This window comes from Anastrepha ludens, chromosome 4 (assembly GCF_028408465.1).
Source record: "Anastrepha ludens isolate Willacy chromosome 4, idAnaLude1.1, whole genome shotgun sequence".
NCBI lineage: Eukaryota > Metazoa > Arthropoda > Insecta > Diptera > Tephritidae > Anastrepha > Anastrepha ludens.
This window is the reverse complement of record NC_071500.1, coordinates 108,361,105-108,376,612: the sequence shown is the minus strand read 5'-3', so window position 1 is coordinate 108,376,612 and position 15,508 is coordinate 108,361,105. Positions and strand designations below refer to the sequence as shown.

Genomic DNA, 15,508 nt, shown 5'->3' with positions numbered 1-15,508 from the left:
TTACACATTAATTTCATATATTATGAAATGAAAGCATGTGAAGATTATAGCCAAAGCTAGTTGCATATTTAAATTTAATGTTTAAACTTTATTTTGTAGCTATTTACGAAGCCAACTCGATACGAAAACCATTTTTAGGGGTTTTCAAACTATTATTTTCGAAAATCACATTTACTTTGATTGTGAATGTGCGATAAAATCTTTTAGTGAATAAGCATATGTACATACATGCATACAAATGTATAAGAGATTAGTTTTGTCTGATATTTTAACGAATTGTTATGCTATTTTTCCTGATTCAAAATAAAGTTATTTTTTCTTAAATATGAAAGTGTGGAGTTTTTCATTGCGGGAATCACATCAAAAAATATTTGTACAAGGTTTTATTTTAACAGGACAAATTTATAGACAAAAAAATAAAAACTACAAGAAAAGAAACGAACTACGATATCCTTAATGGGGGTATACAACTAAAAGAGGTTATATGCAGTTAGAAGCCGAAAAAAAGCGAATTTTCCAGAATTTTTCCCGAGAAAACTAAATCTAAATCTATTGATCTAAAAATTTGTACTCATATTGTTATCTTTTAACTGTATTTTAAGACTTAGTATTAGTAAAAAATATTTATTTGGAAAGGAGATACAGCTGATCTCCGAGAGCTGCTTTCAAAAAAGACGTTTTGCGGTGACCACTATATCTCTGAACTGATTTCTCTGAAACCAAACAGATTTCGTTAAAGTTATGCTAAATCTAGTAAGTAGTCCAAGGAATAAGCAAAAAATTTTGTTGACAAAATGGAGGTTTCTCAAAACAAAATCGACTTTTAACCAAAATTTCGCCCTTAAATTGTTTATAAAAAAAAAATATTTATGGATGAGAAAAAATTTTCGATTAATTACTAGAAAATATATTCAAGAAGCTCTGGTTAAAATTTGAGACTAATCGGTTAGCCGTTTTCGAGTAATGTTGGTCACCGACTGTGAAAACACCATTTTCAGAAAAAGTTTAAAGTTTGAAAATCACTTTACATAGGATAAAATCACTCTGAAACGCCTTTTCAAATTTGCGTGTAACTTCGAAAATATTCACCGAAACGATATTAAATGTATGTAGGAATTCCTTAATATACATATGTACATTAAGAAAATAAAATTTAAATAATCGATTTTTTGAAATTCTAACTGCATATAAGCCCTTAAGAAATTCATAACTCTCCCCTAGAATAGAACTTAGAAAGCTCTTGGGCATTCTCACAGGCCATTGCAGACTGCGCAGTCATCTGCACATGAACGGGATACGGTGCACTGACTCTTGTCCAATAAATCTAAATCTAATCCGTACTAAGTCATAGCATTTGACTTATCTTCCCTGTATAAAAAACTGAATAAACTAAATATTTTATCAAAGCTAAATATAATTTTTAAAATACGCCTCGGCTGCAAGTTTCATGCTCCATTCGATCAGCTCAATTTTCGACTACTTTTTCGAATAAATCTGAATTATCTAAATGAGTCCAATCAGCAAATATGCGACGCAAGCGATGGTCATTTGGCCCGAATTCTTGCACGAATTGTATTTTATAGGTACGTAAGACAAGATCCTTAGTTAACATTTTCCACGTAGCCGAAGAACAAAAGCCAACAAGTTGAAAATAACGACGAATCGACATTTTCTTCTTCAACACTTTGCGCTATGAACTTTGCGAACATATTTTTTTTTTTGTGCAAAGAAAATTTTGAAGCGTTGTTCTGGCGTTAAATGATTGATGATGATTTGTCAAATTTTACTGAACAGAAATGTGAACACAGTTTGCCATTCTCAGCTGTCAAACCGTAGTTATTGATATCGACAGTTCTTATGCAGTTAAAGAAACACCCGCTATATATTACATATTATAGTTCCCTATTCACCCCGAGCTCCCTGCAGGCTCAAAATTTTAATAATACAAGTACTTTTTTAGTGTTTTTCTTTAAAAAAATTTATTATAATTAATACAATTAGATTTATCAAAAATATACACACATATAAATAAAGTAATTTTATGAATATCTGTAGGTGAAAGATTGAAAAATTTGTTTAGCTTAAATTTACGCCAATTCTCAGTATGTACTTTTTTCTGCATATATTTTTTATCCAACTTTTACTACGAGAATGCATACCTGGACACATTTTTACTCCAGCATGAATTTTCCCCGTTTGTCATGTTTTTCAAAGAAATATGATTTTTTTAGCATTTGACTATCGTTAGTTTAGATGTAGTTGAGTAGTTTAGTGTTTATTTTATATAACTTGCCCGAAGCTGAAATTAATGCTCATCTAATGCTCTTGCAAAAATGTTAGAAAAATCTAGTTTCGCTGTATTTTTTAAAAGTTATCATGTTAGTACCTAAAAATGCAATTAGTAATAGAATCATATTCATTGCTTCCCGCAGGTATACATTTGACTGGTTTTGTTACAGCGCGAAATACATTACTCAAGTGGCTTCTCAAACCAGGCAAAAACTCTCGTTCGATCAAGTGATTTGAGGAGTCAAGAATAAAAAAAATAGAATAGTATTCTGTATACCGCGTTGAGTACTGTAAGTGGGTGTTTTCCTGTTTGGCAAGTCGTTTGACGCACGGTTGAAGAAAAATCAAATTTTTTTAATTTTCTGGCTACCATGTTAAAGTTTGATCAAGCCGCTTTTGTAGTATATATGTTCCACAAATGGAGGGACCTACAGTTTTAAGCCGACTCCGAACGGCAGATATTTTTATGAAGAGCTTTTTCATGGCAGAAATACACTCGGAGGTTTGCCATTGCCTGCCGAGGGCCGACCGCTATTAGAAAAATGTTTTTCTTAAGTTTGGTGTTTCACCGAGATTCGAACCAACGTTCTCTCTATGAATTCCGAATGGTAATCACGCACCAACCCATTCGGCTACGGCGGCCGCAAAAGTTAAAGATACTACGGTTTAAATGTCATTGGTGGTACAAATGCCAGGGTATGCATTCTAGAGTTAACTAACCGAAAATTTTGCTGAATTTTATGCGTAAATAGTGAATTAAGTTACACAAGCCATTGATAGCAGTTTTCAGCGTGTAATACAGGTAGATCTACATTTATATATGTACACATGTATTTATATGTATATTCTGTTTTATATGGATAACAAACTTTCACCCGCTGTAGTGGTTTTACACGAAAAGTAAGCTAAACGTACATATAAAATCCATCGCCATAGAAAAAAAAATAAATTTTATATTTCTGTTAAAGGTGATGTTGGTAAATCATCTGTTTTTTCTTTCGCTGTGTCCATGTGGCTGTCAGCACAGAATATAACAAGGCGAATTAATTTTTTGTTTTCTACTTTTCCAATACTTTGCCGTGACAACCAAACGTACAAAACATTGTTGTTGGTCTAGTGCCACCACCTTTAATTAATGCGCCTTGCAAAGTACATATCAGTTTTGTGTAGAATAGACAGTATAAGCTTTCCTTACTCAACAGCGGGTGTAGTAGAGAGCGTTATCATAAATATAGTTACAGTTTCGTAGTAAATATTCTATTGTTTATTGATCGTGAATTTTAGTCAAACACTTTTCTTGCTTTTTTTGCAAATTTAATATTGTCATATAGCACTTAGCGTTAGTGGACAATGTTCCTATTTACATTATCGCTGCGATTATAAACATACATACACTGTAGCTTGCAGCGACGTACATATAGAACTAATTTCGACACAATAAAACTGTAAAAGTTTAAATAAATTGTTAATACCTCCCAACTGAAGTTTCTTAAAATTTTTGTGAATGAACAATAATTGCAATTTTCTTAAATAAATTAAGTGAAGCTAATACAAAGAAACTATATAATACTAGCAAACTTCTAAACGAATTTACTTAGCTGAATATAATGAATGAGTAGCTTGTTGCGATTGCGCCGAAGCATAAAGCATTGCATTCCACATTGTTGTTGCTTACACGTCAAGACAAGCCGATACTGTTTTCTTTACCGCATCGCGAGCATATGGTATATAGGAAAGTGAATACCAGGTCATAGCTAATGATTGGATAATGATGAAAATTAATGTGAGGCCGGCTTTATGGAGCTGTTTTGTGATTGACAACGAGAAAAAAAATATTTTCAAATAAAAATTATTTACAAAATTCAAATATGTATGAATATATACCACAATAGCAGCTATAAAGGTCATAACAATAGATACTAGTACAATGCAAGTGGCTATTAAGCGTGTGGATGAAAACATTTTTTTAATTTGATTAACTGGGCCCATAAGAAAGCAGGTACTGTAATCAGAGATTGATAAATATGAAGTGTATACAATAAATTGCATTTAGAGCGTAAATAAATTGTATATTTGTACACCTACCTCGCCATTGATATTATATTACCGAGCGTATAAAAGACCGCAAACACAACTATGCCGCGGTGTAGAAAGAGTGCCAACGAGCCGAGAAACGACAGTAAGATGCCAAGTACAAAGCAAATGCAAAAGCCTTTGATGCGTGTCGACCAGCTGAGCGTTGACATCTCATTAATCTGGAATGGAATGTTTTCGAAATAATTCTTTAGAAATTTTTATATATAATACCTTAAATAAAACAAACAGTAATATTATAGATGTATACAAATAAGTGTATATACATACATGTATATACAAGTACAGTGGCATATCTCTAAGCCCAGACACTCTCAGCTTTGATGTTCCTATCAGCATACAGATCTCCTTTGCATACATACCCGTCTCCCATAAGCTTATGCCGTAAACGCCCACAATGCAATATAGGTATTTACATGTTCATAAACAGTTTTTTATAGATTTCCGCCTGTCATGTCACAAATAATGCAACGAGGATATTATGTTTTTCATTATTTTTCTTTGAAATGCTTAATTAGTCTCCATATTCTCAAAAACAAGCTTTAGCACCCAAAGCAACTGGTGGCTACTTGTTGAGTCAGCAGCTGCGGCAATAAGCGATTATCTTTTATTTTTCAATATAAGCATTGCGCATTCCAATTTTATAACGATAGTTCATTAAATACTTTCATGCCAATTTCACAAATTGTTTAATTTAAATATGCAAATCGAGTTTCTTGGAAATATGCCCTCACCTGTGTGATAATACTGCTCTCCTCTTCCGGGGTGGAATCATTTCCGTTAAGAACTCGTCGTAATTTATCCATTTCTATTGTACTTATTTAAGTTTTTTTGGAAAATAGGTCCTTGGAGAACTTCAACACAACGCAAAAACTAAGTGTTAAATTAAAAGAAAAACAAAAAACCATATATAATAATACAACAAATGCAACAAAGTAGAAAATGAACCAAATCACTATAGGAAAACAATAGCTTCTGATTGGAATGTCACTTGATTGAAACGTCAGTAACAGTGTTGCTGTACCGGCTAGGCAACATTAGATTTACAATTTGAAAACTCTAAATAAAAGTGTTCTATAAAATTTCGATTTGTATTATATTTTCTTTTCACATCCAATTCTAAATTTAAAACAATAAATGGTTCTGATAGAGTTTCATAAATAGATGCAAAAATAATAGAATATAAGATTGCGCATCACCCTTAAAGGGTTAGGGGTAGTCAAAGGCCCAAAAAAATGATGATTTTGCTTTATTTTACAAAAATAAAAAATAGCATAAATACATCATGTCTGGCCTTGACTTTGAAAAATTTAAAAAAAAAAAATTAATAATTGTAAAAGTTATCGCTGTTTGTGTGGAGCCCGTTTCTCCAGAAGTCCTTGCGATGATCATCACTAGTCCTTGGAGATTCATCTAAAAAAAATCGGACAAGAGAAATTAATTTTATTAATAGATAATCTTGTGCCTGATCGAAGTTTTGTTTTGCCAAATTAACAATATGGCGGCCTTAAGAAATATTTTTCAGATTTTCGAGAAAATAAACCGACAATTAATTGTTAAAAAAAATCGAATTTTTTTTTGTTTTCTAGTTTAATTCGTAATGAAAAAATTTGGAGACTTTCAAGCGCTGCAGTATGAGCTTGAAAAGTTTAACCCTTCGTTGGGCACTCGGGTCTGGCCAAACGTTTTCGATTTTGAACTTGAGCTTCCAGGTAGCTTCCTAAAATTTAATTTTCTATCGATTTGTGGATATAACCTTTTAAAAAATGGTCCCACAATCATGTGCAAACCCGAAGGTTTTATAAAAGGTGCTTAACGAAGGTTTAAATTTAAATCAAAGTAACTGTTCTCGGCTGGTGCCGCTTTTATATTCTTGCGTCATTTTAGGGATTGTTGTCCACTTTAAGTTCTTTAAGGCACATTTAAATGCATCTCTGCCTTGAGAAAATATGCATACACATACATATTTAACCATGGCCAAAAACAGCTGATTGTTGTTATGGTATCATTTGCACGCTAAAATGTTAATTGTAAGGAACATTAATTTTTTAGCGAAAATTGCTAAAAATAAAGTTAAAACTTCCTGCTATGTTCCACTAATTGTGCGTGAGTTACGTAATCAGCCAAGACAACGGTCAGAAAAACCCGTATCACAGGAAGTTGAGTTGCATGATGGGCAATTTACACAATCAGCGCAAACTGAGCAGATTGGACAAAACCGCATTACGGAAGCAGTAAATAAATATTTAAAAGAGGAATTGAGACAGCTGGAAAATCAGCATGCAATAGATGATGCTACGACAGACAATAGTTCAGTTCAAAAATCACGTTTGCCAACCAGCGATGAGGGTTTTGAGAATGATGACCGATCATTGGCAGTTGGTGAAGCCAAAAAAGACTATGTGCCCACCTTCAATTTCGCTGCATATGTGGACAAATCCCCTACGCTTCAGCAGTTTATAAAACTCGGTGTAAATTTACACAGTATTGAAAAACGAAAAGGATTGGCCAAATTTCTACTCAGCTTAGAATTTGACAAGGATTGTAAACCACATCTTTTTTTCTTACAAGATCAAGGCGTACCAGCAGACGTTTTTGGCGAATTCATTACGAAAAATCCCTTATTCTTTAAAGTGGACATAGATAATTTGCAAACGCGAGTTAAGTATTTAGAATCGAAAAATTTTACGCCTGCTCAGCGGCAACGAATTTTTACACGCAATCCCTTCTGGTTAATGTTCTCGACACAACGTATTGATCGGCGACTGGGACATTTTCAAAAAGAATTTCGACTGAGCGGTGATGATGTGCGCTTTTTGACGAGTAAACAACCTCGTTTGATAACTTACAATATGGATCATATACGCCAATCGACATTTTGTATACGCGAAGAAATGGGATTCGATGATGATGAAATAAAATGTTTGCTCTTGAACAAGCCTAAATTATGGATGATGAGTGAGTTGATTAAACTTATAATTGAATTTCATGTTTTTACTTTTAAATTTAATTTTACTATAAAATTTTGCAGAATCAGACGAGCTTGTTGAACGGTTTGCTTATGCACATCAAACGATGCAGTTATCCCATGATATGTTAATACAATTTCCTGAAGTGCTCTCATCACGCGAATTTCGTTTACGCCAACGTCATGAATTCCTTGTTACACTTGGTCGCGCACAATATGACCCCGAAAAGGATTTGTATGTCTCTCCAAAAGATTTAGTCAGTGGCAATGATTATCAATTCGTGCGACATGTGGCCAAGAGCGATCTGGAAACATACGAACTTTTTCTCAAGACGAGATAGTGGCAATATGTTAAATAAAAATACATCTTTCATTTCACCATAAGATTAGCATACCATATACATGTTAAACATTAGGTAGTAGAATAGGTGATAAAAATGTTGAGTGTAAAATAAAAATGCAACTGAAACGATGATATGATGAAATTTCTTGTATATAATTAATGTGGCTTTTGTGTCCATGTACTATTTACTTATTTATTTATTTATTTAGGAGTCTAAAACATAATCAGGTTTTTACAGACAAATAAATTAAAAAAGAGTTTAGGAACTCATACAATTCATTATTTGACATGGAAAAGTCAAGCGGAATACAGCTCGAGATCTCATTGAATTCTCTTAAAGTGCGGGCAAGAGGGGCAATACGTGCATAATTCGTGTTAAGTAATTTAAGGTGAAAGGGGTAAGTGATTCGGAGAGATCTAGTAGGAATATGAAAAGGAATATTGTTTAATAAGGATGAACAATCAATATCACCTTTAATTAAACTAAAAACAAAAGACAGCGAGAGTATAGATCTTCTATTTTCTAGCGATTTTAAGTTAATTAAGGGTCCGAGAATTTCAAGCTATTACGCCGTATAAAGCCTAAAATTGAGTAAGAGGAGGAGACAACAAAATTAATGTGACTATTAAATGAAAATTGGGAGTCAAAGATTACACCTAGATCTTTGAATTCATGAACCGGTTGAAGAAGAGTATCAGCAATGTTATAGGATGATTTTAGAATATTTTGAGTTTTGGCAAAAGTGACATGAAAACATTTCTTGATGTTTAGGGAGATCCCAGAGTTACTGCACCAGCGAACTAGTGCATTAATATCCGCTTGCAACATATGAATATCCTCAGTTTTCCTAATAGCAGAAAATATTTTCAGGTCATCAGCGTATAAAAGAAAATTTGCAAAAGAAAAACAGTTACTAATGTCGTTAATAAACAGAACGAAAGGAAGAGGACCTAAAATACTGCCTTGTGGCACGCCTGAAGAAGCAATGAAAGGTACCAAGCATTCACCTTCAATCATTACCACACATCGTCTATTGGATAAATAAGATTTCAGCCATTGATAGAATATAGAATGAAAACCAAATGAGGCTAATTTATGCAATAGAATTGCATGAGAAACTCTATCGAAAGCCTTAGAAAAGTCCGTGTAAACACAGTCCACTTGCTGATGGTGGTACACCGAATCGACTATTCTTGGAAGTTCATTGTCCAAAATGGACACATTCTCAATTAAATTCTATATTCTTTACGGCAGTGCGGAAGGGTGCAGTAGCAATGGGTATATTCAGAAACGCATTATAAATGCGCAGTAATTGCAGCGCTGGCAACACTGCCAATGTGACAAGTGATGCAATTGATAGATTTGTTGACGATTTGCAAAAAGATTTGTTGCATTTATGAACGCGTTTTACACTAAAATGGAAGTATTATTGAGTTTAGTTGTTGACGATATATTTGAAGTAAAAAGTGATAGTTTTTTGCTAAATTTAAGAAAAAAAAGACGTGTAAAGCTAAAAAGATCACATATAGTAAGATGTTCATTAAAACGAAAAATTCCCAAAAATAAATCTTTTTTTCCTAGTCGCTAATGCTTTTTAATTTATTGTGATTGTAATTCATTACTTTTCCAATTTTCAAAAAAAAAAAAAAAAAAATCTTCTTTTGAAATAATTAGAAAATTTTCGCTGCGCGATTTGCCTGTCTATTTTCAAATCTTTATTCACTTTTTTATTTCTTCCGCCACCTTATTCCACAAAACACTCTTTTTCCTCCTCCCTGAAGCAAATTCACTTTCCATGCTCAGTCGGACTCTGAGAAGCAACTTTACTTCCGATGTACTTAGATAATCGCTAAAATCAAGAAATATGTAATTATATTAAATATTTTTTTAATAACGTATATTTAATATATCTTTACATTAAAAGCTAAAAAAATTAGTTTTATACTCACTTTTCATCAGACATCATATTAGCGTAATCAGCGGCAGTATTAAAATTTTTCCTGCAAATAATGCGTGACGTTTGATACAAAAATGGCGTTTTGGAACGCGATGCATTTGCAGTACTGCCATATTTGCATTTCTGAACGCACTGCCAACACTGCAAAAGTACGTTGCGCATTATAATGCGTTTCTGAATATACCCAATATTAGCTACATATTTATACGGCCTTTACAGCAACATTTTTTAAAAAGCATGTTTGGAAGGTGAAGAAAATAATTTGTAACAATGTTATCAATTATCAAGTTTTCACGTATCCAAAAGATTTGCAAGGTAGGGGAAAGTGGGAGAACAAAATGACATTTTGAGAGGAAATTGCAAGTGAGAAAAACAGCTGATCGCAAAGTAAAAATAAATACAAATCCATATTTGCTAGATGAGTCTAAGATATAAATAAAAAAAGGTGATTAGAATGGATATATGTACAGTAGGTTCTGTTTTTATGCGGTAGATACGTTCCGCAAGAAACAGCATAAAAAAAAAACAGCATAAAAAAAGCTACTAGTTCTATAGTAAAACTATGGATACGTTTCAAAGTGCTAAAACCGCATAAATCTGAAATAATGTAATAAAATCGCATAAAAAAGGGCACTAGTTCCTTATTATTACTATAGATACGTTCCATAGACCGCATGAATCTGAAATAATTAAATAAAATCGCACAAACAAAATATTGTATTTTTGAAAATTATATCTTTATTTAAGAAACGGCAGAATCGAAAAATAAATTTAAGTCAGAAATAGAATCAGACAATACCCACATGTTGCGCGTTCGTTTAGGATTTGGCGTAAAATCACTTTCGTCACTTGAGGAAATGTACACGTCTGATCTAGATAGTTATGCAGGCGGTTCCATACTTGTAGGGTTAGCATTTCTGATGTAATCTGTGATGAGTTTTTGCTTAGCTGGTTTAGAATCTTGTTTATATGTACAATTCCCGATAGGTCGACATGCATTTTGTAATTAAAAAAAAACCGCACTATTTCAAAACCACATAAAAAAAAAGCCGCATAAAAACAGAACCTACTGTATATATATATAATTGGCGCGTACGCCCTTTATGGGTGTTTGGCCGAGCTCCTCCTCCTATTTGTGGTGTGCGTATTGATGTTGCTCCACAAATGGAGGGACCTACAGTTTTAAGCCGACTCCGAACGGCAGATATTTTTACGAGGAGCTTTTCAAATGGACATTATAAGTAAATATATTATATTTTAGATAAAATTTATAAAGTTAGTTTGAAGTCACATATTAAATAGGAGTCGGCTAATGATATGGAGGTATGCACTTCTGAAGCACATCCTCCAGACACCGTTGCTGCAGTTTTCGAAATATAAGTCAAAAGCATTGAAGGTATCTTTTGTGATTTATGCTTCTACTTCTTAGTTATTAACTAATTTGCATAGGTGGAAGGAAGCAAGGAAAATATGAAGAAAGCTGTGATTGCCACAATAATACAAATGCTAATGTTCTTCATCTGACAGTGATGATGAAATGGTGCAAATAATTGTGGACAAAATAAAATCATGTGGATCTAAGCTTGTTATATTGCATTTTATTTGGTTTTTTTTTTAATTTAATACGATTTTTTTTTAATTTTTGTGACTCTTCCCCGTTAAAAATTTAATCAGCTGTTCGTTAAACTTGCAAATTGTAACTAATTTAGCGACTATGCACTTTCTTTGATGATATTTTTATCTTTGAGAGCGAATTCCCGGAAATTGAGTTGCTGGATAATTTTTACATGAACAGACTTATTGTTATAAATTCGTAAAGTACATATATTCAGTCTTTGGCCAAATATAAACCTGCGTCATTTCGGCAAAATAGATCCAACTGTCGGTGGAAAGATGTATGGAGAATCTTTTATCCTGTTACGATTTTTAATAAATTTTTAATTAATAGGTACTTGCTTTTTTTTGCGTTCTGCAAAATGAAAACCACACAAGCAATGAAAAAATACGAGTTAAAACACCAACGTTTCCTTTTCGCTTATTTAATTTTTTTTATTGCATTTCTCATACTTATTTCCATGTTTCTTTTCTTTAGTTTATCAAAAAAGTCTATAATATTTTTAATAATATAATTATGCATATACATATGTATGTAAATATATGTTATATAGTAATTGTATATAGGGTAAGGGGTTTATTATGCGTAACTGTACGATATTTTCGAATTCGTCTTGTTTTTCAATTAAATTCAATTACAATATTACAATTTTAATTTAAATGAAATAATCGATTTTTTTTTTTGGATAAATATAATATATAATATAGTTATATGTATGCAAATGTTGTGGAGGAAATACCCTCACGACTTAATTAGACTAAAATCTAGAAAAAAGCAAACGCGTTCTGGTGGTATTGGTAAACTCGACAACGGCGAGCACCAAATATGCATACATAGTTACATGTACATATATGTATGTATATAAATAGAAAACACAAATAAAACAAAAAATACAAGAAATTCATATAACTGGAACCCAGCGCAAATTCTATAGTAAAAGGAGCAACAAATAAGAAGCGCAAGAAACTATAAGATATACGAATTTCTACTTCTAAAGAAAGTACGCAAGTATATGACAAATATAGTACATGAAATTTTACATTTTTTTCTGATTTTCCTTTCTTTTTTCATTTTTTCTACTACTAAAATACGGTTAATACTAATTGCTAATGCCTTTCTTTTCTATCTCATTTTTGGTAAAAATATTAAAATAGTTTAGATATTTTTTTGTTTAATGAAAATTGTAAAAAAGATCATATACAAAGCATTCCTCGTAAAAATATTCAATCGCATTTTAGGTTCGAAAAATTGGGATAATACATATTGTAATAAAAAGTCCTGAGCCCACGCTTGTGTTGCACGTTGCAATCAGTTAGTCCATTTGTATGTAAATATATTAATCGAATTGTTTTAGTGTTTGCTTTTACTTTTCGTTACCATGTTTAAATTGTCGCTTTGCATATGTGTGATTAGTCAAACACACACACGCATAAGCTATTTAGTATATTTTCAAATTCATTTACTGATCAGCTTCCATACGACCAATCAATTTAAACTCGCCCAAAGCACACAACGCTAATCATCAGTATTTTATGTAGCTTTTAAAGTATCTTACTAATTGGTTTTGTTCGCATTTTTACACAAAAACTTGCAACAAAGTGATCTTTCACCGTCTACAACGATTTTAAATTGGCTGATTATCATAGCTGGCTATCGCTCGCCCAACTTCTGTTGCAATACACATGATTATGTCGATCCATATGAATGGTTGTTGTAATTATATGAATGTAAATATTTCATCACTTTTGTAAAATTTGTATTTAAAAATAAATTCAAAAAGAAAAAAAACGTTTCCTTATCTCCCGTAACGCCATATCAAAAAGCGTAACTGTTTTTTTTTACTCTTATTCTTCGCTATAAATATCCTCATTGCATTTCAAGAATATTTATTGTTTTGTGGTACGAAAATATTTTTACTTATTTTTGTATTATCTGCGCTCGCTTCTATTTGTGGTGTTTGATAACTCCTTAACTTTTTTTCAATTGCATTTTCCTCTTGTTTTACTCTTTATTTATTAAAAATATTTAAACGTTGTTTATTTTAACTTTCGCTCCTTCTATTTTGTTTCTGCTTTCTGCATCGATTAAAATAATAATATTAAAATAATATGTGTAAAAATCACTTCACTTTAACATTTAGTTCAGTCAATGACGACTCGGGTCAAGAGAATACCACGTCTGCTGAGCCATAACCTGTAAAAAGAGGAAACAAAATAAAGTCAAAATTATTGCTCTTGAAGCCAAATTATAAGTTTCGTGCATACTTACCCTAGTCCGGCGCCCAATAGCAAGGACAGCACATTCGACAAAATTAGCGAGTATAATATTTCTCTGGAGAACAGCGAGTTCTTGCCAACGCGTGTCAAGCGTATGGAGTAACCTGCGCCCTTTTTCTTTTGTGGATGTTCGAATTTCCAATCCCTGCAAAAGGAAGAGAAAAATAAATTAATTGGAAACTAATAATAAATTAATTAGAAATTGAATCTGATATATGCTACCATCCCTGCAGCATTTTTCAAGATATACCAAAAATGTGGTGCTGTTCAAACAACAACTATGACACATATTAACTGCTACAACAACAACGCATATTCAGGCTATCCCCTAAACGTTTAATGCTCTACTCGAAACCCATTTTCCGGGTAGTAGAACTCTCTCTGAAGCTGAGAGTGGCATGAACAATGACGGTGGCAACGGTGGAACCTCTAGGTACAGCTGGTATATTGCTAGTCGGATAGTGACAAGGGAATCGATAAGGTTTTCCTTATCTTCCTTTGAGAACTTTAAGTCCCCTGGACCTGACGGAATATATCCAGTAATGCTTAAAAAAGGAGGAGACAGGCTGATTGAGGCCCTGAAAAGGATCTTCACAGCCTGTCTTGCATTTGGTTATATACCATCCCAATGGCGACGCGTCAGAGTAGTATTTATTCCAAAACCAGGAAAAGATGACTATTCCCTAGCAAAAAGTTTTAGACCAATCAGTTTGACATCGTTCATGTTGAAAAGTCTGGAACGAGTGGTGGAGAAACATATTCGAGGTCCACTTAGTAGAAATCAACACGCTTACCAGAGTGGAAGATCATGTGAATCAGCCTTACACGATCTTGTTAGCAAGATTGAAGCTGGGCTGGAAGCTGACGAATACACAATGGGCGTGTTCGTGGACATTGAGGGGGCTTTTGATAATGCCACTTTCGGCTCGATATGTTCTTCTGCCGAAAGACACGGAGTTAATCAAGCCATTATAAAATGGATATACTCCATGCTCTCTGAGAGGCTGTTAACCGCTGGTGGGAGCGACGACGAACAAATCACAGTCAGGGCCAAGCAAGGATGTCCCCAAGGGGGTGTTCTTTCTCCGCTGCTGTGGTGCTTCGTCGTAGACTCCCTATTAGCGGAGATGCAGGAACTCGGCTTTCACGTCCAAGCATATGCAGACGACGGCTGTGCGCTAACATCGGATAAATCCTTAAGGAGGCTTTGCACGAAAGTGCAGAGGATCCTTGACAAAATCGATGATTGGTGCATGAGACAAGGTCTTTCCGTTAATCCGAACAAAACAACCATAGTCTTGTTTACGAAAAAACGGAAATTGGATGGACTCAGTCTTCCAACACTGAAAGGTGTGACACTTGGTATTTCCAACGAAGTTAAATATCTAGGAGTAATCTTGGATAAGAAGCTGACCTGGGAGACACACGTTTCACTGAAGGTGAATCGTGCATTGAAGATTTTTCAGCAATGCCGTAGAGCCTTTGGCAAAACTTGGGGTCTGAAACCTACTGTGGTCCTATGGATATACACGGCACTTATCAGACCAATCATCACTTACGCTTCTGTGGTCTGGTGGCGACGGAGCATGGTTAAGTCCACAATCCGGGAACTATACAGGCTGCAAAGAAGTGTATGTTTATGCATCACGGGTGCCATGAGTACAACCTCTGGTGATGCCCTAAATGCTATGCTTAATTTGCTCCCCCTGGATCTTAAGATACAACAGGAAGCAATAAAAGCAATGTGTAGACTCCATAAATATGGTTTCTGGCACGAAGATGGAACTTCGGGACACAGAGAAATCTTTAAGTTGCTGTCGGAGCAGTATCCACTGTTTTTGGCACCTAAAGATGACCTGATACCCACAGTTTCGTTCGGAAGGAAATTTGATGTCAGATGTCAGATGTCAGCAATCCAGAATGCATGCAGGGAGGTTTGACGGATATTTTCTTTACCGATGGGTC

At 33.8% G+C, this 15,508-nt stretch overlaps 3 protein-coding genes across 6 annotated transcripts in view; 1 reads left to right on the top strand and 2 right to left on the bottom strand.

Annotated features, from left to right (window-relative positions):
* Positions 1 to 2,906: 2,906 nt before the first annotated feature.
* On the bottom strand, positions 2,907 to 5,367 carry LOC128860549 (vesicle transport protein SFT2B). The gene is made up of 4 exons (XM_054098141.1): positions 5,118 to 5,367; positions 4,375 to 4,544; positions 4,174 to 4,291; positions 2,907 to 4,092 (listed from the first exon to the last, which is right to left on the bottom strand). The coding sequence occupies exons 1-4, from the start codon at positions 5,187 to 5,189 to the stop codon at positions 3,961 to 3,963; spliced, it is 492 nt and encodes a 163-aa protein (XP_053954116.1). The 5' UTR covers positions 5,190 to 5,367; the 3' UTR covers positions 2,907 to 3,960.
* A 993-nt stretch (positions 5,368 to 6,360) lies between these two features.
* Positions 6,361 to 7,836, top strand: LOC128862226 (transcription termination factor 3, mitochondrial). The gene is made up of 2 exons (XM_054100732.1): positions 6,361 to 7,341; positions 7,415 to 7,836. The coding sequence occupies exons 1-2, from the start codon at positions 6,405 to 6,407 to the stop codon at positions 7,690 to 7,692; spliced, it is 1,215 nt and encodes a 404-aa protein (XP_053956707.1). The 5' UTR covers positions 6,361 to 6,404; the 3' UTR covers positions 7,693 to 7,836.
* A 4,070-nt stretch (positions 7,837 to 11,906) lies between these two features.
* The window catches only part of LOC128860548 (BCL2/adenovirus E1B 19 kDa protein-interacting protein 3), a 42,549-nt gene continuing 38,947 nt past the window's right edge, over positions 11,907 to 15,508 (bottom strand). For all 4 annotated transcript variants that reach the window (XM_054098138.1, XM_054098136.1, XM_054098140.1 and 1 more), the window contains 2 exons: positions 13,536 to 13,688; positions 11,907 to 13,460 (listed from right to left, as the gene is read on the bottom strand). In XM_054098138.1, the coding sequence (XP_053954113.1) occupies positions 13,409 to 13,460; positions 13,536 to 13,688 (205 nt within the window). In that variant the 3' untranslated portion in view covers positions 11,907 to 13,408. The remainder of the gene's footprint in view (positions 13,461 to 13,535; positions 13,689 to 15,508) is intronic.